This window comes from Phodopus roborovskii, unplaced genomic scaffold (assembly GCF_943737965.1).
Source record: "Phodopus roborovskii unplaced genomic scaffold, PHOROB, whole genome shotgun sequence".
Taxonomy (NCBI): domain Eukaryota; kingdom Metazoa; phylum Chordata; class Mammalia; order Rodentia; family Cricetidae; genus Phodopus; species Phodopus roborovskii.
The window spans coordinates 2,144,219-2,165,666 of NW_026126571.1; the positions used below are offsets into that span (position 1 = coordinate 2,144,219).

At 57.6% G+C, this 21,448-nt stretch overlaps 1 protein-coding gene across 2 annotated transcripts; it reads right to left on the reverse strand.

Moving 5' to 3' along the window:
• Positions 1 to 1,829: 1,829 nt before the first annotated feature.
• Positions 1,830 to 18,410, reverse strand: Dctn1 (dynactin subunit 1). 2 transcript variants are annotated; one of them, XM_051203201.1, is made up of 27 exons: positions 18,168 to 18,410; positions 17,899 to 17,977; positions 17,703 to 17,737; positions 11,989 to 12,180; positions 11,470 to 11,667; positions 10,834 to 11,038; positions 10,682 to 10,760; positions 10,454 to 10,613; positions 10,161 to 10,265; positions 9,835 to 10,026; positions 9,638 to 9,754; positions 9,270 to 9,422; positions 8,317 to 8,477; positions 8,052 to 8,220; positions 7,219 to 7,287; positions 7,022 to 7,084; positions 6,771 to 6,920; positions 6,462 to 6,623; positions 6,247 to 6,378; positions 5,887 to 6,012; positions 5,399 to 5,541; positions 5,034 to 5,200; positions 3,839 to 3,972; positions 3,549 to 3,741; positions 3,076 to 3,155; positions 2,604 to 2,693; positions 1,830 to 2,293 (listed from the first exon to the last, which is right to left on the reverse strand). In XM_051203201.1, the coding sequence occupies exons 1-27, from the start codon at positions 18,393 to 18,395 to the stop codon at positions 2,156 to 2,158; spliced, it is 3,720 nt and encodes a 1,239-aa protein (XP_051059158.1). In that variant the 5' UTR covers positions 18,396 to 18,410; the 3' UTR covers positions 1,830 to 2,155. The 2 variants fall into 2 exon arrangements, with proteins under 2 accessions (XP_051059158.1, XP_051059160.1); XM_051203203.1 differs by lacking the exons at positions 17,703 to 17,737; positions 17,899 to 17,977; positions 18,168 to 18,410 and adding exons at positions 13,451 to 13,471; positions 14,819 to 15,031.
• Between the last annotated feature and the right edge of the window lie 3,038 nt (positions 18,411 to 21,448).

A 21,448-nucleotide genomic window follows, 5' to 3' on the forward strand; every position in this document is an offset into this window, starting at 1 on the left:
ACACTTTCTCTGTTCTCCTGGTGGCTGATTCCCCAGTGCTGTTGGGGGCGGGGCTCAGTTCTCCCGCTCTACCCGGGGTCTCTGTGCTCCCTCTGAGCAACCTGAAGCCCGGGTCCTCTCCATCTGGGGGTGGGATGCGGTGGGAGGGGAGGGGGCAGTGACCAGCTGTGCTTTCCTTCAGCTGGTCATGAAGAGGCGATGACCACCTCTGCCCAAGCCTTTCATCTCCTCCCTGCCCTCACTGCCGCTGGGACTGAATCTTCCAAGAAAGCACTGGCAACTTTAAGCTTTGCCTTCCACTAGGTTTTCTAAGTAACCAGAATTAAGACAGTGAACCCAGCCAATCCGTCCCTGCAACCACCATGGGTGAGTGTACTCCCAACTCACTTCCTGCTGAGCTCCACACCTGGTGGACATCAACAGGTATGGTCCACCCACCCAATGTTCTCCTTGGACTTGGGAACAGGTGAGGCATAGTAGGAGCCCACACTACGAGGAGACTGGGCCGGGCTCGCTGTCTCACGCAGCCTTCACAGCCCTGAAGCATCAGTATCCTCACCGTGCAAATAAGAAACTCACAGATTAGAAGTTTGGGTCATAAAGCAACTAACACTCCACACAGGCCTGCAACAAAGCTTAGAACCAAGGCGCCACAGGAATGGCACTTTCCCATCTGCCAACACTAGAGAGCCCTCGCAAAGACAACCCTTTCTCCTTAGGGGAGAGGGCCAGAGTGCAGGGGAGCATGGGAAGCCCAGGAGTCTGCTGAACCTGGGAAACTGGCACTGACTGGTGTGCAGGACTGGTTAAGGAGAGGCACTGGAAAGCAGGTGAACACCTTGACACAAACAGCTGCATGCCCTCAGTCAGAAGGCATTTAAAAATGGACACTTAGGGGCTGGGAAGACGGTTCAGGTGTTGTGAAGACCTGAGTTTGAGTTCCAGTAAGAGACAGGCGCTGTGAGCTTGACAACTGTCCCCAGAGCTCTCTGGCCAGCCAGAAGCCCTTAATCAAGTCCAGAGACTTGGAAAGCTCCTGAGATTATTCTCTGGCCTGTACACACACACACACACACACTCTCTCTCTCTCTCTCTCTCACACACACACACACACAGAGCAACCATTGACCCTTGAACCCTTGTCACTAGGGCAACCAAGCCCTATATATGTCCTGGGGCCTCCCTAGTATGTAGAAAGCCAAGTCTTAGCACCTAAAATGGCCTTAGCCATGCACTTCTTTGAGTACTGAGCAAAGTTACCTATAGGACTAACCCAAAACCCCAGCAAGAAGGGTTAGAGCTAGGATGTTGAAATCCCACAGTCCAGTGACCTTCCTAGAGGGTGTCCCCACTCCTGAGTACAAAGCCTTGACCCGCCCCTTCAGAGCACCTGGAAATGCTGCTCAGGAAACCTGGACTGAGCTCTGAATTTCTAGAATGCCAATGGGCCCAGTGAGTCTCCCTCCTGGAAGTATTTCAACAGGTCTAGGTCAAGACCAGAAATCCCAAGATTCACAACAGCAGCTCCCCATGGCTCACATGCATTGTTTCCCTGGTTTAGTAAGGGTTAATCTGGGAGCCCTGAGTCCAGTGGAAAGACAGTGGCCAATGCATCACAAAGATCACAAAGATCTGTGCTCCAGCTCTAGAAAGTGGAGTTGTAAGGAGTAGGTTAGCAAGGGGCTCCCTCCCTCCCATTAGGCTCCCTTTCCCTTTAGTTCAGGGTAGCTGGGGGCGCGGCCCTCCACCCATCACTCGGCCTCAGTGGCCCTCCTCTACCCACGCCGAACCACTTGGCCCAAGCCCCCACTCAGAACCACGCAGAATGCTGTGAAGCAGAAAGAAGATGCTTTAATCAAGGGGTGAAGTCCTCAGTCAGGGAGACCTCACTCAATCCTTGGTGGAGGGGTGTCAGCCCCCCTCCAGTGCCCTGAGGCCCCTCGGGAGAGAGGGAGCAGCTGAACAGCAAGTTGGAGAAGAGGCCGGGGTGGACAGGCAAACCCAGGTTAGGGAAGCAGCAGGGCCCTGAGCAGACCCGCCGGTGCAGCTGACCCGGGCAAGAGCGTTAGTCCTCGGGTCCAGCCTAGGAGTGGCTGAGGCCGCTGCACACTGGCCATGGTGCCAGTGGGTCAAAGGGGACAGCAGGGGAGGGCGCTCAGGAGATGAGGCGGCTGTGCAGCTGGTGCAGCTGCTCCTGGGTCAGCACCAGACGGTGTCGCTGTCCTAGGCCGGCCGCACACGAGAAGGTCACTTTGCCCATGTAGACCGTGTCACCCTGATGCTCTTCCCTGGCCTTGCGGCAGGAAAGGGAAGGAAAGGAAAGAGGTCAGGGCTGAACTTGATCACGGGCCGCTGAAGTTACCAGCACAGGGAAGCCCCTGGAAACGGAGCTTCTGAGTTCTAACGCCACAGTTGAGTCTAACGCTTTCCGGGCAGGTGTTACTTATACGCGGGAATATTCCAACCTCTAAGTGGGAAAGCGCTCTGCTGCTTACAAGTAAGACTTGGCCAGGCTAGATTAAGCAGGTGTGAGGCGGGACCAGAAGGGGGAGAACCCGCAGGAGCAGCCCGCATGCACCATCCCCCAGCGCGTGCCCCCTTACCCTGAGGAAGGCTGATGAGGGGAAGGTCGCAAAGTCAGTGGGGACAGTGGCCCCAGGACGCTGGGTTACTGTCTCCTTGAGGACCTCGTCCTGGGGAGGGGGAGGGAGGCAGGTTCACAAGGGGCTCCGCTTTCCATCACACTCTTGCTCCTGACTCTGCCCCAGGCCGGGCCAGCATCCTCCATGCTTTACACACCTTCACTCTTTAAGGCCTAACTCAGCTTCTACAGCCTCTAAAAACCCACTGGCAAATACTTGTGCTCTAAGGATTTCAGCCGACAGAAACTGCAGCCACACAGCCTAAAGAATGGCTGGGTCAGCATTGGTGGTTTCAGCAGCCCGAACAGGATCCCACACGGGCATGCCCCTCCCCCCACTCCACCCCAGAATCGCCTGGCTCCACCGAGGGGTGAGCCGAGCCGAGCGCGAGCGCGCAGGCCCAGTGTGGGAAGGAAAGGCGGGTGTGACTGACCTTGAGCTTCTCGATGGTGTCACTCAGGGACCTGAGCTGAGTCACCTGCTCCACAAGCTGAGCTGACGGGCTCTTGGCAGCTGTGAACAGGAAGGATGCTGAGGACACCAAGGTCCATCCGAGCCGCTCGACGACATAGTCAGGAGCGTCGGCACTGGACCCCCACAGCACTAAAAAGTCTAAGAAGTGCCCGGGCATGGGGCCCACGCCTCTAGTCCCAGCACTCGGGAGGCAGAGGCAGAGGCAGGTGGATCACTGTGCTTGAGTCCCAGGACAGCCAGAGCTACACCCGGAAGCCCTGTCTCAAACATCAAAACAAAGTGAAAAGCTGGGACTACAGAGTCAGTCAGCAAGCTTGAGGCCTTCAGTTCAGTTCCCAGTGAGAGAAGAAAGGAGGGAACGTGATTGAGAATGAGGGAAACTCTGAGCCCTAAGCACACAGCCAGAGGCTGGGGGAAGGAGGAGGGCCATACCTGGGCTGGCTCGCGTGATATCCACCACGTGGGTGCGTGTGCTCAGCTGGTTCAGGGCTTCCAACAGCTGGCTGGTCTTGCGATACAGTGCCCCAGCCCCGAGCTCACCACCAGGGCCCTCGTGGGGTGGGAGCGAAAGCTTTGCAACACGCAGAGGGGGCAGAGCGGCCAAGGACGCCTTCATCTGGGCTCCCTGTCAGGGTGTGAGTGGCCAGAGGTGAGGTGGCCCGTGCTCTCCACCCATCGAGGGCGGACATGTCCGAGCCCCACGCTCCCCACAAGCGCCTTACCCTGAGGGTGCTGTTCTCATGCTGCAGCTGAGATATGTACACCCTCATAGCAGAGATCTGCTGGAGCAGCAGCGGCGAGTCCTTCACCGGCCCCGGGCCGGGCACCGCGCCCGCAGCCTGCCCAGGACTGCCCCCTGGGGGTGCCAGACACAACCTCATCAGTCCTGGCCGCCCAGACGGAACTGGGCTCTTCCCCTACCCTCCCCCTCACCCTCCCCCTCCTCGCCTGTCCCCGGTCCCAGGCCCCAAATGGCCTCCGTAACCCCAGCCACAGGGTGAGTCTCTACCTCGCTGTTGTTCTTCTGTGTGCAGGAGAGCGCGTGGGGAGCAGAGAGAGAGAGGGGGGGTTAGACAGTCTGGGAGCGGGGAACAGGACAAAACAGAGGACACCGGACATGCAGAAAGAAGGACCTTCTCCTGGCCGCCTCTGCCTTTGGGGCAGAGAGCAAAGGCGGGCGAGGCCACGAGTCCGGGCGCTGTGTGAGCGGACACAGCAAGCACTTGGGTGTGGGGCTCTCCTGGCCCCCGCCTCATCTCCAGGGATGCTAAAGACTGTCCCAAAGCACGTGGAGCTGTCTGTGCAATGTCACAGAGGTGTGTGGCCACCTCCCTGAATCAGGTTGTGTCTATGGCCTCAGGTAAGGTGGGCAGGGGAAAGGCCAGAGACCTTGGTGCTTTAATTATGGGGCTAGGAGATTATCCTCTGGGGTGAAAAGGTTAAGTACAAAACCGAAACAAACCAGGGCAGTAAGAAACAAGGGGCAGCAGGCTCTTTTACCCAGGGAACTGGGAAACAGCCTGGAAGACAGAGAACTCCACACGAGGCTGCCTGACCTACCAGGAGGATAAGCAAAGGTCAACACAGAAGCCACAGACACAATGGGAGCAGGCCCGCTGAGGTCGTCAGACAGCGGCCGCAGGCAGCTGGGCACTCTAAGGGTGTGGCCCAGGCCTGTCCCGCATACGGCTGGGAAGGGACAGCCAGAGCCTAACTCGGTCGTTACTGTGGCTTCTACTTTGCTCAGTGGTCTCTACACTTATCTTCCTGGCAAATGAAAGCCTGGTGAACACAGGCAGGGAAGCTGGGCGCGCAGTCTTGGCTGAACACCTAGGGTATAGGCACCCGAAGTCAAACTGAAGCCAGAGAGGACGGTCAGTGTCCTCTGGGCCAGCGACACCTAGCCACTGTACTCACCACCAGCAATGCCGGACACCAGGGTAGCAATGCCTGAGGGAGCAGGACCCCGGAGCCCCTCAATGGTGCGCTTGGACTGGCTGCTCAGCCGCTGCTTTAGCTCTGCCTTCTCTGCCTCCAGCTGGTCGATGTCAGCCTGGAGTGCATCCATTGTCTCCTCAAAGTCCCTGTGAAAGAGAACCTGGGCTCAGGGTGTCCCTTCCTCACAGCCCCTCCTGACTTTCCAGCCCTGACAGCAGGTCCTCAGAGACCACCCCAGCACAAGGAAAGGAGTCACTGGCGTGGCCACAGAACGCGGCCAACACTGCGTGTGTGCATGTGTGTGTGTGTGGGGGGGGGCTCGGGGCCCCAGGGCGGTGCCTGACTTCTCCTTCTTCCGCAGCAGGGTCTGGGTCTCCTCCAGTCGCGTCTGGACTTTGTCGATGCGCTCGTCCGCGTCCTTGGCAGCGCTGTCCAGCTTCTTTTCCAGGAGGCTCAGGCGCACATTGGCCTCACTGAGCTCCTCTCCCTGGGTAAGGAAGCGCTTCTTGTTCCCCAGCATTCTCCCGGAAGCCCCAGCACCGGGTGGGGCCACGCGGGGTGGGGCTCCCTCCCCGTGACCCCCTGGCTGTGGGGGGGCTTCTTTCCTTCACCTTAGTTTCCTAATTAGTTAATGCTACGTGTGCAGTGTGTGCGCCGCGTGTGTGCCTGGTGCCCTCAGAGGCCAGAAGAGGGCACTGGATCGATCGCTTAGGACTAGAGTTGAAGACGGTTGTGAGCCACCATGTGGGTGGCTGGGGAGCAAATAAGGGTCCCTTGAAGAGCCGCCCAGTGCTCTAACCAACCACAAATCCATCTCTCCGGCCCTCCACACCTTAATCTTGAGTGACTTCTTTAACTCCTTGATAACTGTCTCTCGGTCTTCAAGCTTCAAACCCAGACCTTCAGCATCTGTGATCTCGGCACGCAGGGCTGCAGCCCGGAGTTCAACCGGAGGAGGCTGAAAGACAGAGTGGAGGTGGGGGAGGAGCGGGGGAGGAGCGTGGGGTGGGCCAGAGGGTGGGCTGCAGGGAAGGGGCCACGTGTGGCCCTCTTTCAGGGACATCCACGAACGGGAAATCGTCCTGCGTCCAGGCAGGACGCTCCTCCCTCCAGACTCCTCACCGGCCACAACCAGGGCAGCTCTGCAAGTTGCAGCCCTGCAGGTCCCTGGGTCCCGGAAGTCTCCACCTACCTTGCTGGGGGGCCGCTCTGCATCATACTCGCCCTCCTGCATGGCCGTGGCCAGCTTGTTCATCGTGCTGATGAGGATGGTGCAGGACTGGCGCAGGCACTCGTAGGGGCTGCTCGAGGGGCTCCCGTAGATCTACAAGAGCCAAGCGCAACTGTGAAAGACCCGCAATGGCCACTGCCTTCCCCAAGCCCCACAGCCCAGGGGTCCAGGCCAACCTGCTCGCTCGCTTTGAAAGCCAGCTCCTCCAGCGCAGCCACAGGAAGCCCCTCATTCTCTGCCAGGGGGGCAATAAGCTGGGCGGCTGCTGCTGCCACCTCCTGCAGAACAGCCACCACCCATGTCAAGTGCTTCCTGCCGTCCAGGAGTGTGTCCGATACCTGTGTGAGGGGCTGGAGTCAAGAGCACACCTGGCCGGCATCTAGCTTCCCGGTTCAGTCCCCCTGACCAGACCCCGATCTTTATGTGCTAAGCCCCTCCTGTTTCCGCTCAGCTTCCTTCCTTCCCTCACAATCTCAGCCCTAAACCTGTGATCCAAAGGCCAGCGCTGCCGGGATCCCAGGCGCATCTGTCCCCGGCATTCGCCTACGGATCTTCTTGCAGAACTGGCGGATGTCACTGCATGATGTTTCCAGGTCTCGGAGAAGAAGGGCAATGTCTGTTGCCTCCTGCCCACCCTACACAACAGGAAAAGGAAACGGCAGAGCCAGGCCAGCGTTAGCACAGGAGGAGTGGGGAGGGCAGAGGGACCCCCCCCCAGGTCTAGGCGTGCCCTCACCTGCAAGAAGGCACGCAGACGGCCCACCTCCACGCTCATGCAGTCCAGGGCACTCTGGGTGAACTGAGCAGAAAGAAACGTGCGGTGCGGCCGGTCGGTCATGGCCTCTTCTGCCCCACCCACCCCCCGCTGACCTCTTGACCTGCTTCCCTTCCCGCATCCCTACAGCAGTCTAACCACTGAGCTACACTTGTCACCTTGATGTGGTCAGCCAGCTGCATGGTGGAGTCCTCGGGCTGCTCGGCAAGGTGGATGCTGTACAGGTGCTGAGGAGCAAAGACACAGAGACAGCCTTTAGTCCATGGGACGGCAGGGCCAGGGGACCGTCCCCTTCCAGCTAGAGTCCCCTGCACACTGTAGGTATATCACAGGCAAGTTCACATCACAGCAGGCGAGAGCCGGGCGCGCGGCTGCCGCCCGTAATCCTGGCTAGTCCTGGGGAGGCGAGGCAAAAGTTTCGGAGTTCAAGGCCAACCTGAGGTACAGTGAGACCCTGTCTTATAAGAACAATCAGGGAGACAGACGGCGCAGGAGTAAGGACACTTGCCCCCAAGCCAAGCAACCAGGTCGGTCCTCAAGACCCATAGGGTGGAAGGAACGGGTTAACTTCCTCATGCTGTCCTATGACCTCTACATGCACACGCACTACACAACTACACACACAATTGTTTTTTTAATCCAGACATGATGGCGTAGACCTATTACCACAGCATTTGGGCTGGAGGCAGGAAGATCAGAAGCTCATGGTTACCTTTGGCTTAAACAAAGCAAGTTTAAGGCCAGCCTGGGTTACATGAAACCCAGTCTCAAAAAGAACAAAACAAAAAAACTAGGCCTGCCTCCTCCAACAACAAACCTACCCTAAACAACAATAAAAACAAAACCAGAGCCAACTGGGTGTCAAGCAGCCAAGCAGAGACATAAAACCTTGTATATCCTGGCAACACGTCCCATTAGGTAGAACCCCCCCCCTGCCCCTCCTGCCCCGCCCGGCCCCGCCCCTTCCCGAGCCGGAGTTCTGGCCCCACACCTGGTAGTACTTGATGGCCTTGGTGAGGGGCTCCACGTTGACAGTTTCATCCAGCTGGTCCTTGTGCAGCAGCTCAATGAGGAAGTCTAAGGAGCGCTCGTGGGCACTCATCTCCGGGTAGAGGCTGCCCACCTTCTTGTACACGTCCACGTTGCACTGAGAGAGGGCGCTGAAGAGCAGAGAGGGGCTCTGTGAGGCTAAGGTCTCCAGGCCCTGTCTGCCTTCCAGCCAATCTCGGGCCGAGGGACGGGGTGAGAGGTCTTACTGCTCATAGCGGTGCAATGTGGCCTGCAGCAGACTCAGCGAGTACACCAGCCCGGCAGCAAAGCTCAGCTGCTCCCCAGCAGCTCCTCGAAGCCCGGGCCGCTCTGAACAGTTCTCACTTAGGTCAAACTTCTCCTGGGCCTGCTTCCGGATAAGCTCTGCCTGTAGGAAGAAGATCAGGGTGCTGGACTGGGAAGAGAGGACAAAGAGCCACAGACCCAGGGATCCACACCACGTTAGGCAACCGTGTGGAGGGCAGGGGAAGGATAGAAACAGCTCGGCTCTCACAGGAGCAGGGCAGCGATGCCAGGAGCTTGTGATAAGCAGCAGAACCCCGTGGTGGACTTGAAGCTGCTGCTCTCTGCCTAGAGGACAGTCTGCCTAGAGGACTGCCCTGCCATTTACCCCTTCGCTAACACCCGGCCACCTGTGGTCTACCTTAAATGTCACTCCCTCAGCAACCTTCACCTTTGCCTAAAATGGATCTGCAACTGCCTCACGAGAAGGGTACTTCTCTCCCCGGACACTTTCTCCTATCTGGATGGGGCTGGTTTCAGACCCCTTCTGCACACACTAACACATGATGCTGGACTGCCTAATGTGAAACACACAGGATGTACATGCAAACTACGTGCACACTCCCACACACATTAACCCACCTCCAGGTTACTCTAATAACTAACGCACGCCAAGGGGTACAATGGCGGTACTGGGTCGTTTAGGGAACAGTAAGGAAACACTGTACATACACCAGGTTTTTCTCCAGGTACTTCTGATCTGCAGCTCAGCTGGTGGGACGCACGGAGACCTTGCTGCCTGAGCGTACCCCACCTCCACCCCCACCCCCGTAAACTCATGGGCAGACGGCGCCTGCTGCCTCTTCTCCGCCGTCTTTGCGTACTCCGGCTCACGGCAAGTTTAGTGCTCATTGCTCATGTGACTGAGTGGCCTTACCTTGCAAATGAGGCGGGGCATGAGCAGCAGGACCAGCACACAGTCATGGTCTCCGCCGGGCCGAAGGAAGCTGTCTGGCATGAAGGCCGTGAGCAGGGACGTGTGCCGGTTGGCCTGGGCCACCTCCATCTGTCTCAGCTCCATCTCAATGGCCTGTGAGGTGGACGGACAGGGAGCAGGGCTCTCAGCCCACAGGGAAAGCTGCAGAACCACCACCCCTGCTTCATGAACCAGGCCCTTTACTCTGAGGATAAGCCCAGGCAGGAATTCTTCACAAAGCACCCTGAGTCCAGAAGCCCACACCATGTGTCAGCCCACAGGTACCCCAAGCTCTACCACCCCGACGTCAGAGTGCCCGCCTTTCTGACCTTGGCATGAGCCTTGGTCTCGGCAAACTTGATTTTGAAATCGAAAGTCTCAGGCGGTGGCTGCTGCTGCCTCTCCACGGACGCTTCCTGCTGGTTCGTGAGCTCCCGGTTGACATCCTGAGAACAGACGGTGAGGCACAGTGGGCCCTGGGAGCCCTGGTACTGCTGTGTGCGGAGGACAGGGGCGCAGCGGGCACCTGCAGGTGTGCGGTCAGCTGGCGGTACTTCTTAATGGTTTGCTGATAGTCAGCAACCGTCTCCTGGGCCGCTTCCACCCGCTTCTGGGCCTCCCGTACTCGGGCGCCGGCCATGTCCAGCTGCTCCCGTAGCTCCAGCTCTGTCTCACGTGCATTCTCCTGCAGCTCGTCGTTCATCTCGTTCATCGCTTCCTGGACGCCACGAGACGGGGAGGGCACAGTTAGGGTCAGGACGGCAGGGCCACAACGGTCCCCTTACCACAACCCCTGCTCAAAGGTGAAGCAGGGGTCTGGTGTCATCTGTCTCAGGAGGCCCCTTCTCTTACCAAGTCCCCCACCGTCTCCCGCAGTTCTCGCACTTTCTCTTCTAGATTCAGGTTCCGGTCAGTCAGCATCTCCACCATCTCCTCAGCACCCAGAGCAGCGTCCACCTGTATCAGAGGGAGGACACGGACAAGTGCTGCTGCAAGGGGCAGTGGGAGGGGGCAGCGGGGGCCGCTACAGGGGGAGGGGGCAGAGGGAGGGGGCAGCGGGGGCCGCTACAGGGGGAGGGGGCAGCGGGAGGGGGCAGCGGGGGCCGCTACAGGGGTCCGTCCGGGTGAGGGCTGTGCACTCTGACCTGCTCCTTGAGCTCATCGATGGTGCCCTCTGCCTGGTTCAGCTCCTCCTGCAGCCGCTCACGCTGCTGCCTCACGACCTCCAGCTCCTGGTTCTTCTTCTCCATGAGCTTCTGCAGCTTCACATGCTCCTGCTTCTCTGAGGAGGAGAGGTCCCGCATCCTGTGGAGAAGTGGAGGGTAAGGAGCACTCCACCGCCCTAGGCGGGAGAGGGGCAGGAGAAGGCCTACCTCACCAGGGCGTCCTTGAGGCGGGCGTTCTGCTCCTCTAGCTGCTTGAGCTGGTAGCTTGACGCAGCCCCGTCTGAGCCTGTGAGAGCAACAGTGTGTCCGTGTCTCCCAGCGGCGGCCATCAGCTGGCCCGGCTGTTCCCGCCCCCTTACCTTTCTCTTCGATCTCAGCCTTGAGGATCTCCAAGTCTGTGGTGAGCTCATCTACGCGTTCCTTCAACGCTTCCACCTCCTGCTGCAGGGACTCAGCGCGCTCCTCAGCCATCTCCTTGTCCAGAGTGGCCATCTCAATGGCGTCGGCAGTGTCCGCCATCTCCTCCATGTAGCGCTCTTTTGCCTCCAGCGCCTCCTTGGCTTCCTGGAGGTGGAGGTGGAGGTGGGCGGGGCTGAGCGGAGGCACCCAGTGTTGCAGCCAGGCTCCCAGCCCCCCCTCTGGCCACACCCTCCCCCCCTCTGGTTCCCCCCCTCTGGTCCCCCTCCCCCGCTCTGGTCCCCCTCCCCCCTCTGGTCCCCCTCCCCCGCTCTGGGTGTCCCCCACTCTGGTCCCCCTCCCCCACTCTGGTCTCCCTCCCCCACTCTGGTCCCCCTCCCCCCTCTGGTCCCCCTCCCCCGCTCTGGGTGTTCCCCCCCTCTGGTCTCCCTCCCCCGCTCTGGTCCCCCTCCCCCGCTCTGGTCCCCCTCCCCCGCTCTGGTCCCCCTCCCCCGCTCTGGCCCCCCTCCCCCACTCTGGCCCCCCTCCCCCACTCTGGTCCCCCTCCCGCGCAGCACCAGCATCTTGCCAAGGCCTACCTTCCGCGCCTCTTTGAGGCGCCGCTGCAGGTCCGCCTGCTGCTCCTGCATTTTGCTCTTCCATTCCTGCACCTGCTCCAGCTGGATCTTGTGCTTCTCCAGCTCTTTCAGCTTTACCTTGTCTTCTGATCGTTTGAGGCGCAGGGTTTCCAGCTTCTCCTCCAGGTCCCGCACCTGGGCCCTCAGCCCTTCCTCCTCCTGCCGAGGAGGTCCCGTGGTTCGTGCATAGCTCCCACCCCACCCAAACAAAACTGAGCTGCAGCAAAGACAGGGGTGTATAAAAACATCTCCCTGGCCTGAGAATCAATAGCAAGTGGCCCACAGCCGTCTACGAGGAAAGCTGGCACACTGCACGCGGAGGAGGTAAAAAGGGCAGGAAGGGGAGGGCGCCTCAGCTGAGAGCGAGAGCCCCGTGCCCCGGCCCCACCAGTCCCAGGCCTTCCCCAGCCCTGGGCAAGTCCCCAGCACCGCGCCCGCCCGCCAGGCCAGGCGTCGCGGGACCCTTGATTCTGCCCTTACCTTAGAGGGAGACGGAAGTGGTGGCGCTGCCCCAGGAGACGCGAGGGCCGGCGTGGGGATGATGGGTGCCGCCAGCGGAGTCTGAGCCGGGGTGCTGGGCTCGCTGCTGCTTAGTTCACCAGCCGATGCCGATCCAGAGGGGCCCAGGGAGCTACTGGCCCCAGCCACCCCAGTACTGGCTGGGCGAGTAGGCTATTAAGAGGACAAGGGCAGGCCAGAAAGAGAGCAGAGACAGCGCATGGAAGGAGGCAGAGGAGGAGACAGCGCAATGAGGCCAGAGTCCGAAAGCAACAGGGCCGAGGGCAGAGGGGAAAGGGGGAGAGGGTGGGACACGTAAGATTCCGAGGTCCTCCCTTGGCACCGAGTCCACACTCAGAGCAGGCTCTCACTCCCCACAACTCTCCTCGGTGACCCACATGAGGTCATTCTAGCAGCTTCTTAGCACTCCCATTCCCATCCTTGAGCTGGCCCCATGTCCAACTCCCCCACAAGAGAAGAAGTGTCTCAATGTCATTTCCAGAAGCAAACAACAGATTAGAGATTGTCCTCAACTGTCACGTTGTGTTCCAGGGACAGTATGGTCTCAGGCTTGCCCCCTGGTAAGCCGGCCTTAGTCTTGGGAACCAAGCTGACTGTCAGCTCATCTGGTGTGTGTCAAGGGATCCTATAGGCTACTGGGCTGAGCTGGGAACCTCAGACAGACCACGGCAGAGTGCACCCCGCACTTCCTCCTCCAAGACAAAGTTCTAGTTAAGTGACAGTATGTGGGCCCCCATGAGGCTGGAGCCCAGGAGCTGGCCAGCACCCAGGAAGTCACAGACCCAGGAGCAGACAGTGCTTGCTGCCCTGGAAAGGCTGAACCCCAAAGCTCGCCTGGTGAGCAGACACAGGCTCCCACGCTGAGGCCTTCAGATACTCATCTCTTCACCCAGATAACGCGTACCGCCAAGACCCTCACTTCTTTTAATCTCACCCTTCAGAGCTGGTCAAAGCCTGCCTTGTTAGCCATAACCCTCTCGCTGCTCTTCCCCAATCAAACTGGCTAAGATGGCCTCTTAAGGGTTAGAAGTTGCCTGCCGGGGCTAGAGAGATGGCTCAGCAATGAAAGAGTTCTGGCTGTTCTTCCAGAAGACCCAGGTTTGATTCCCAGCACTCACATGACAACTCCCAACAGATCTGACACCCTGTCTTGGCCTCTGAGGGCACACATATGGTACACATACATACATGCAGGCAACATTCATACACATAAAAATAAACCTTAAAAAAAAAGGCGGAGGGGGGGATGAGAAATGGTTTTTCCAGGAGGGTCCAGTGACCAGCCTCCAGCTGCTCTTCCCCTCAGAGAACCCTCCATACACTGTAACCAACATTTACTTGCTAGCATGCATGCCCACATACATGCACATGCCTGAAACGTGTGTGCACTCAGCATGGCCTACAGAGACCTGCTTGTTCTCACCTTGGGCCGTCGAGTTGTGGTCTGGACAGGCAACAGGAGCCAGAGGAGGAGGAGTCAGGAAAGAAAGGGTCATGGCAGGGGACAGACGTAGCAATGAGGGCAGAAGCAGCAACAGACAGGGTTAGCCCCACCAACCCCCCATCCCACGCCTCCCTCAGAGTCGCCACGCTACCCCAGGGACTCTGTCCCCACCCTCATTTTTACCCCTTCAGATACCCTGCAGATCCCAGAAGTCCTGCCTCTAAGCTGAGCCGCAGGGGCAGTTGGTAAGAAGGTCTCCAGAGACTGGCCTTCTGTGAAGGATCTCCCACTCTAGGCTAGAGGCCCCGCCCAGGCATCACGCCCAAGGACTTCCCCAAGTCAGCCTCTTCCATCAAGTGCTGGACTCTAGGGAGGACACCCTAGGACCCAGCCCATGACAGGAGTACCATACACCCAGAAATGGGAGCTTAAATTCCAAGATAGAAAAAGGCTATCGTGTGCGTGCGTGCGTGCGTGCGTGCGTGCGTGCGTGCGTGTGTGTGTGTGTGTGTGTGTGTGTGTGTGTGTGTGTGTGTGTGCGCGCGCGCATCTGTCACTGCCCCTCAGGTCTGGGTCTTAAGCAGGCTCCATCCCTAAGGCAGAGGGCTCAGGTGTCAGGACTATGAATACTGCATCAGTAAAAGCCCACAGCTCAGCAAAGTAGCCCTCCCAGCTGGTTGCAAGTGGTGGGGGTGATCAGAGCACACAAGAACCACAGTTACAAAAGCAACCCAGGAGGGTTAGGGTTACTTCCAAGTAGCAAAGGGGCAATTAGCTCCAACTCCCAGAGGACTGCTGGCTGTGCCTCAGGGCTCTAGCAAAGACAAGATTTGGCTTGAGCTCTCTTTTCAGCAGACAACAAATACAAGAAAAGCAATGTCCACCCTCTAGTCGGGACCAATTCACCACAGCTATGAGTCAAAAACTCTTCCAGGGTCCCCATCCTACCCGGATTAACTCCCCAGCACAGACTCTGGGGAGAACAAGCAAAGGCTGCTAAGCAGGCCTGCTTCAAGCACTGATGCGCCTGGCCTGCTGCCTCAGGCTGGACCCCTGCAAACCCTCCAAGGGAGTCTGCAGTGAAGACTGCCTGAGGCCCAAGCCTGTGAGGCCACTGGATATAAGGCCTAGCACAGACTCAATCAGAGCCCAAAGCAGGTAGATCAAGAAACATATGTCCAGGTGGGGCACAGTGGCGACACACAGCTCTCCCTGCCCCCCCTCATCCTTATCCTCCTCCCCCCAGCCAGGTAGACTGCTGAAGTCAATCAGCCCCCACCCCCACCCCAGCAGCCTGCTTCCATCGCCCTGGCAACCCGGCAGCAGGACCAGAGCAAGCAAGAGTACCTTTCGGGCTGTCGGTGCCTGTCTCATCATTGCAGAAAACCACAGAAAGCAAGGAGAGGAAAGAGAGGAAGGCACAGACAAAACCAGGGAGGGAAGACAGACGAAGGGAGGGAGGGACAGGCGGCGGAGACAGGAGATTAGTGCATCAAATCCCGACAATGCAGGCTTTGCTTCAGGCCTGCAGAAGGCTGCTGCGGTGACGCAGAGACCCCGGCAGGTGCGCAGCAAGACGGCATACGATCGCGAGCCCCGGGGGGCTCCAGCAGGCTCCGGTGCCTAGCCTGGCCCAAGGCGCCGGCTTAAGCTGATGGCAGCCTCAGTGGCCGCAGCAGCAGCAGCTCCACCTGACGTCATGCACCCACCCTCCTCAGCTCCATGGGGGTGGAGCTACCAGTCCTAGGTCACCTAGCAACCACCCAGAACCGGGTGGCTCCTCCTCCGGATGGGACTAAGTCCTGCGCAAATCTGCCCTTCCTCCTAGTCACACAAGGTTCTAGCTCCGCCCTCTTTTCCCCCTCCAACTCCCAAGATCTTGCTTCAAAAAGCTGGGCCAGGAGCCATTGTGGAAATGGCACCTTACGGGGCCAGGGGATTCGTGGGCAGGAACAGAGGGTCTGCCAGCGCCATCAACCCCTCATAATTACATTCTGTCCCTTGACAGCCCGGTCACATGCACTCCTGTTACACACACTGGAGATACAGTCAGAGCGCCCCTGCAGTTCCAGCTCCGAAGAGTACCCGGTGACCAGGAAAACCTGGGACCCGCCACTGCTGCAGCAACAGCTCTAATTACAGTGCCGGGCTCTTCCCTCACCTCTCCAAGCTATTATACAGAGACGAAAGCCTGTGTCTAAAGCTTTCTAGAAAGGGCAGGTATTTTTAGAGGTACCTATGCTCTCCCTCTCAGAACACCGGTTTGGGGAAGCTAATGGCTCTTCCGAGAACTCAGTTGGTGGCTCATAGCCACCTGTAACTCCGGTCCCAGGGCGGCACCCTCTTCTGGCTCCTGCAGACGCGGTACACCAACAGACATGGAAACAAAACACCCATGCACACAAACACACATGTACTGGCTTTTGTTCTGGATCTAGTTCTCTGTTCCATGTGGGATGACAAAGGGAACTCTGGCCAAATGATATGCTGGGCGTAAGACTGGAGAGAGCAGGGGCCGCTTCTTAGAGTGAGCAGTTGAGGCAGGGCTGTGGCATTTCACCAGACATGGGCATTGCTCATGCCCCCTCACCAGGGTCTTGTCAGCCTGCACCCACAACTCTTCCAGCCTCACATGTTAGTTTCATGCCCTTCTCTATTCAGGGACCTGAGGTGAAACTGGAACACCAATCACAAGACAAAAATCAAGGGGAGGCAAGTCCCCACACATCTGGAATGTGACCAGCACCCTTTAGAGCATTATCTGCCTTAGAATCCTATTCCTACCGGGAGCCAGGACCCAGGATCTAAACCAGTACTAGCATGTGGCCTCTACCATGGTAAGACTTCCAAGTCTTTTTGACGCCCACCAGGAGTTGAAAAGATGCCTTCTTCCCCTTCCCGCCATCCCAATCCAGAAGCTTCACGGTACTGCACACACGGCTCACACAGGCACATGCAGGGCAGAAAGAACTTGGGTAAAGGCCCAAGACAAGGGCTGGCGTGAGGAAGTGGTCATGGCAGCATGGAGATGGGCATGGTGGTGCCCACATGCAATCCCAGCACTAAGACTGAGGCAGGAGGATTGCCACAGGTTCTAGGCTAGCTTGGTCTACACAATGAGCTCCAGGCAGCATGAGCTATGAAGTGAGACCCTCTCAAAAGACCTAAAGAAAAGTCTGTGGAAGGGAAGGGGGTGGGGCTGGGCCTCAAGGCCTCAGACACATACTCGCAGAGGGAGGGCAGTAAGACGCCCAGGCAGAGAGGGTGGGCATTCGTGGCAGCATTGGTTCAAAGGCAGGCAGACACAGTTCTGGCTTCTGAACTGCTCTTTAGTGACCTGACCCCTTTCTTCTTGTGCGACCATTCTGTATCTGGAACTTTCCCCAGCTCCATCCCTCCAATATGTCCTGCCGTCCCCCCTAAGCCTGGCTAACTGAGAACTCACTGTAGACCAGCTGCTGTGGTGTGCCATCGGCACCTGGAGTCTCTGAGTGGGGGTCCAGAGCAGGGAGAAGTCTCTGGTGAATGCTGCTTTGTCCAGGCCCCTGAGCTGCATGGCCTCGTTCCCCTCAAAGGTACTCTGGGAGTCAAGCTGCCATTTCCTCTGGCCACCCCAGCCCAGTGGTTACACACATGCATGCATGCATGCAGCAGTAGGGGGCAGGAGACATGCGGGACAGCAGGACAGGCTCACAGCCCGCCCACCCACCCAGGCCCAAACAGCAAACACACCACCTTCTTAGGCTTCAGTCCCCGCTGCGTGAGGGGTAGGAAAGGGCCGAGTTAGAGAACAGAGTGCCTGGCCAGGCACCCCGTGCACAACTGTTAACACCGACTGAGGTGAACACAGGCAAGGGTAAGGAAGTCAGGCAGACTTCAAGCTCTGGGCAAAGAAGGGTCCCTCAAGGACGGGCTTCTAGGATGTTCACCCCAGGGCAGAGAAGCTGGAGGCCTGTGAGCAAAACATCCTTCTCCCTCGGCAGCCCACCTTACCCTGCTCCCAAACCCTCAGGGCTTGGCATCTTTGGCTATCAGAAGGCAGGAAGCCGGCTACACTACTGGGGTTAGGCCTGTCCTTCCGATCTCCCCCAACTAAATCCCATCTGACCCTAACAGTTTTTCCTGCCACCTTTATTCTAGCACTAGAAGTTCAGTTCAGACCTATCTACTGCTTTGACCTGTCTGGCCCTGGGTCCTCCGGCCACTCCCTCCCAGCCCCCAAACCACTCACCAGTTTGCTGGTTTTTGCAGCTGCATCAGCTCCCTCTGTAGAAAGCAAACAGCATATATTTATAAGAGGGCAAGCAGGAAAGACCCCCCTTCAGTGGGATGGGGAGGACAGAACAAGGGAGCAGGGAGCTGATGCCCTGTGGATGGGCGGGAAACTTGGATGTGAGGAGGCAATGTCAGTGTTCTTCGGCTAGTACCTCTCTTGAAGACCTTTGAAGCAGAAGAATCAGGAGTCTCTGGGGAAGTAGTATCTGCTCCATCTTCAAATACTTGGATCTGAAGCCAAAGAACAGAGTACAGTCAGCTGAAGAACGCCGGTAATACGATGGTAATATGGCCCCTTCTGAGCTCCTGAGCAAGCTGGAGTACAGGGCGCCTTCCCCTTCTCCCAACCTTGTGTCCCACCAGCGGCACGAGCAACAAGACATGCGTGTGCATGCACACGCCCACAAGAATGGCGAGTTACCTGGGATTGGCGCACAAAGATGCCGTGGCCTTCGTCACACGTGAAATACTTCCTCCCCTGGACACTGCCGTCATTCTTGCCTTTAGCTTCATCCAAGATCACGCCTACCCACTTGCCAGTGGCGAAGAGTGTGGCTCCCACATAGGCCACTGTGCCTCGGTGGCCTTTTCCAATCACCTCTACCCGGGAGCCTACCCGCAGGGGCCGGGCACTGGCCTCGACACTCATCCTGCCGCCACTCGGAGTCTGAAAACAAAGCATTTGCAGACACACGGTCAGAGGCTGCAGACAGGACCCTGGGCTGAGAAATAACTCAAACGCCATTCCTAGGGTGAAGGAGCCCACAAATTTCCCTCTGAAAAAAAATCAGTAACATATCCAAAGTTCCCCCAAAGCCGGGTACAGTGGCTTACACCTAGGATCTCAACACCCAACAGGTTATGGCAAGGGGATAGCCATGAGTTTGAGGCCAACCTGGGCTATATATAATAAGTTAAAAGTCCGTGTGGGCTACATAATAAGCCCTTCTTTCAAGGAAAAAAAAAAAGCTTGTTTTGATAGCTCGCACATGTAACCCCAGCTCTTGAGAAGCTCAAACAGGGTCATCACGAGCTTGAGGCTAGCCTGAGCTACACGGTTCAGTTCCAGGTCAACCTGGCCTACAGTGAGACAAACCTCAAGGAGAAAAAAAAAAGTCACAAAGGTGAACAATGACAACAATTTTAATTTTTAAAAATGAAATTTAAAAGACATTCTCAAATCCTCCAGAATCTATTAGAACTCTTAAGAATTTAAATTGTATAACAAATTAGGATTCACTGATAGAGCTTTGAACGTCACCATATGGCTGCTCTTGGCTGTACTGCCCCCAAGGAGAGGAAAGTAAGAACAAGCAAAAAGCTCAATTCAGAGCCAGGTTCCCCACAACCCTGCCTCAGGGACCAGAGCTGAGAAAGTTGGTGGCTCAGAGTAGCCCTCTCCACTGTCCTCTGTCTTCCTTGTAATTCAAATGCCCTTCTCTGTGTTCTCCACCCCCTTTGCACCTATTTCCTTGTGTGTGTGTGTGTGTGTGTGTGTGTGTGTGTGTGTGTGTGTGTTAATTTGTGTTACTGCTCTTTGAAACAGGATGTCAGTAAGTATTACTCTAGGCTGGTCTAGAACTTGCAATCCTCCTGCCTCAGCCACCTGAGTGCTGGGATCACCAACTGCTTCTTTTCCGAGGCACAGAATGGCACCTCTTCCCAGGCCCTCAGGCTACCATCACTCTATCCATGCCATGTCCACCATGACATTCCTGGACGGCTGACCACTCCCGTTCACCACCCTCTTCCTCTCTCGGGTCCTTGCCCTGCTCCTGTCCACTCTCCCTCAAGCTCTGAAGATGCTTCCCCAGTTAATCATGCTGTCATAAAAAGAAAACACAGGCCACAGAAACGAAGTACCTCAAATTAGCCCCGCACCATCCTCAGACCCCACTCAGTGGTTCAACTGGGCAGGCAACGAAATAAACAAAAACCCTATCCTCGGGAAGTTCCCGGCTTCTTACATACCCGTGATGACTGAACACATGAAATTAGGTCCTAAATCAGACCATGATTTGGAAGAAAATCACACCTAAGCCATTTTTAGCAATAGCTGTTCCATGAACCAGAGAGCTTGCAGGAAACAAACAACACAAGAAAATGTGACCCCCCCCACAGGCCTGAAGACTCCAGGGGGTCCTGCCTGATACCCCACACCCTCTGCACGGCTGGCTTCAGGAAGGAGACCTGCCAGGGCCAGGGACATCAAAACACTTCCCACCCACCTTTCCCTAACTGCCTCCCTCAAAAAGCCCAGCCAGGAAGGTAAGGACACAGCTCCCAAGGATGTGGGGACCTCAACTCATACCTTGGGGTGTAGATACCACGGGTCTAATAATAAAGGGAACTCCAGTTACATCAAGGCTGGACCAAACTCAGAAAAGACCTCCCACACCTCCCAACACGCCTCTCAGAATCAGGTGGCTGTATCAGTGGATGCAAATCTCATCTCAGATAGGAGAGAGTGTAGGGACAGACAGCAGAACATCTAGAAGGCACCTCGCTGCAAGGTCTTCTGACTGTGGCAGACAGACTGGACCCTCACAAGCCCCTAGCCTCAGGCCCAGTTGGAGTCAGAGGTCAAGCCTGGAGGACCCCAGTTAGGGCCCAGCTGGGGGTGGGGGAGGTGGGGAGGGTATCCAGCCTGCTAGCACCAGAGCTCTGAAGGCTCCTTGGAAGCCCGGTGTGTGAGTGTCTCAGCTGAGGGCCAGCCTGTGTCCCCAGCCCCCACACAAGTGATGTCCACAGGCACCCGGGCCTGCTCGGGCAGCCCTCCCCGGGCCATCCCACGTAGATTGAGGCCACTTACCCGACTGTACGTGTGCCTCTTGCTCTGGGCCATGCTGCTCACCCGGACTCTACCCCCTCCCCCAGCTAGCCAAAGACAGAGAAAAGGCAGAAACCCAGGCAGGAGGGGTCAGGGTGATGGGCCCGCATGGACGGGCTCAGAAGCCGTCCGGCACGGACCTCCCTCCGTCCATGGGCCTCCCTCGGTAGGGATGGGGGCAGTGATGGGGCTGAGGAGCAAGTCCCTTCCACTGCCCAGGGGTCCCTGAACCCAGAGACACCGAGCCCCGCTCGCTCGCCAGCTGATGAGTCTCACTCTGCGCTAGAGCTTCTGCTCCAGACTGTCAGGAAGCACGCGGGCCCCTGGGTCCTAGTGCTCCCCGGCTTCACCGGGGCCAGACAAGAACCAGCCAGAACCCAGGGATGCGCCCACCCACAAAGCCCCAGCACTGGAGCTGCTCTAGCAGTCCTGACACTTCTTCCTCACCCGTACCCACCCCACCACCGCCCCAGCCCCTAGAATGTGAAGCCTCAGCAGGTCCCCAAGCATCAAGTGTTACTTCAAAATGATAGCTGCCTGCAGCATTCACATGGAGACCCCCAAACACACACACACACACACACACACACACACACACACACACACACACTTTTATTTGCTTTTCTGTGTCACCTTCCCCAAGAAAATACCTGGACCCAGGTCCAAATCCACACAAATAGGGTCTGAATTTCACTCTCACACTGGACCAGACATACAGCAAAGGAGGGCAGAGATGGAGGCGCGCTTACACACAGAAAGCCGCTCCCCACCCCTGCAAAGGCAGGGTCCCACAGCCACCCCTCTCTTCTGTCAGGCTCCCCACCCCTGCAAAGGCAGGGTCCCACAGCCACCCTTCTCTTCTGTCAGGCTCC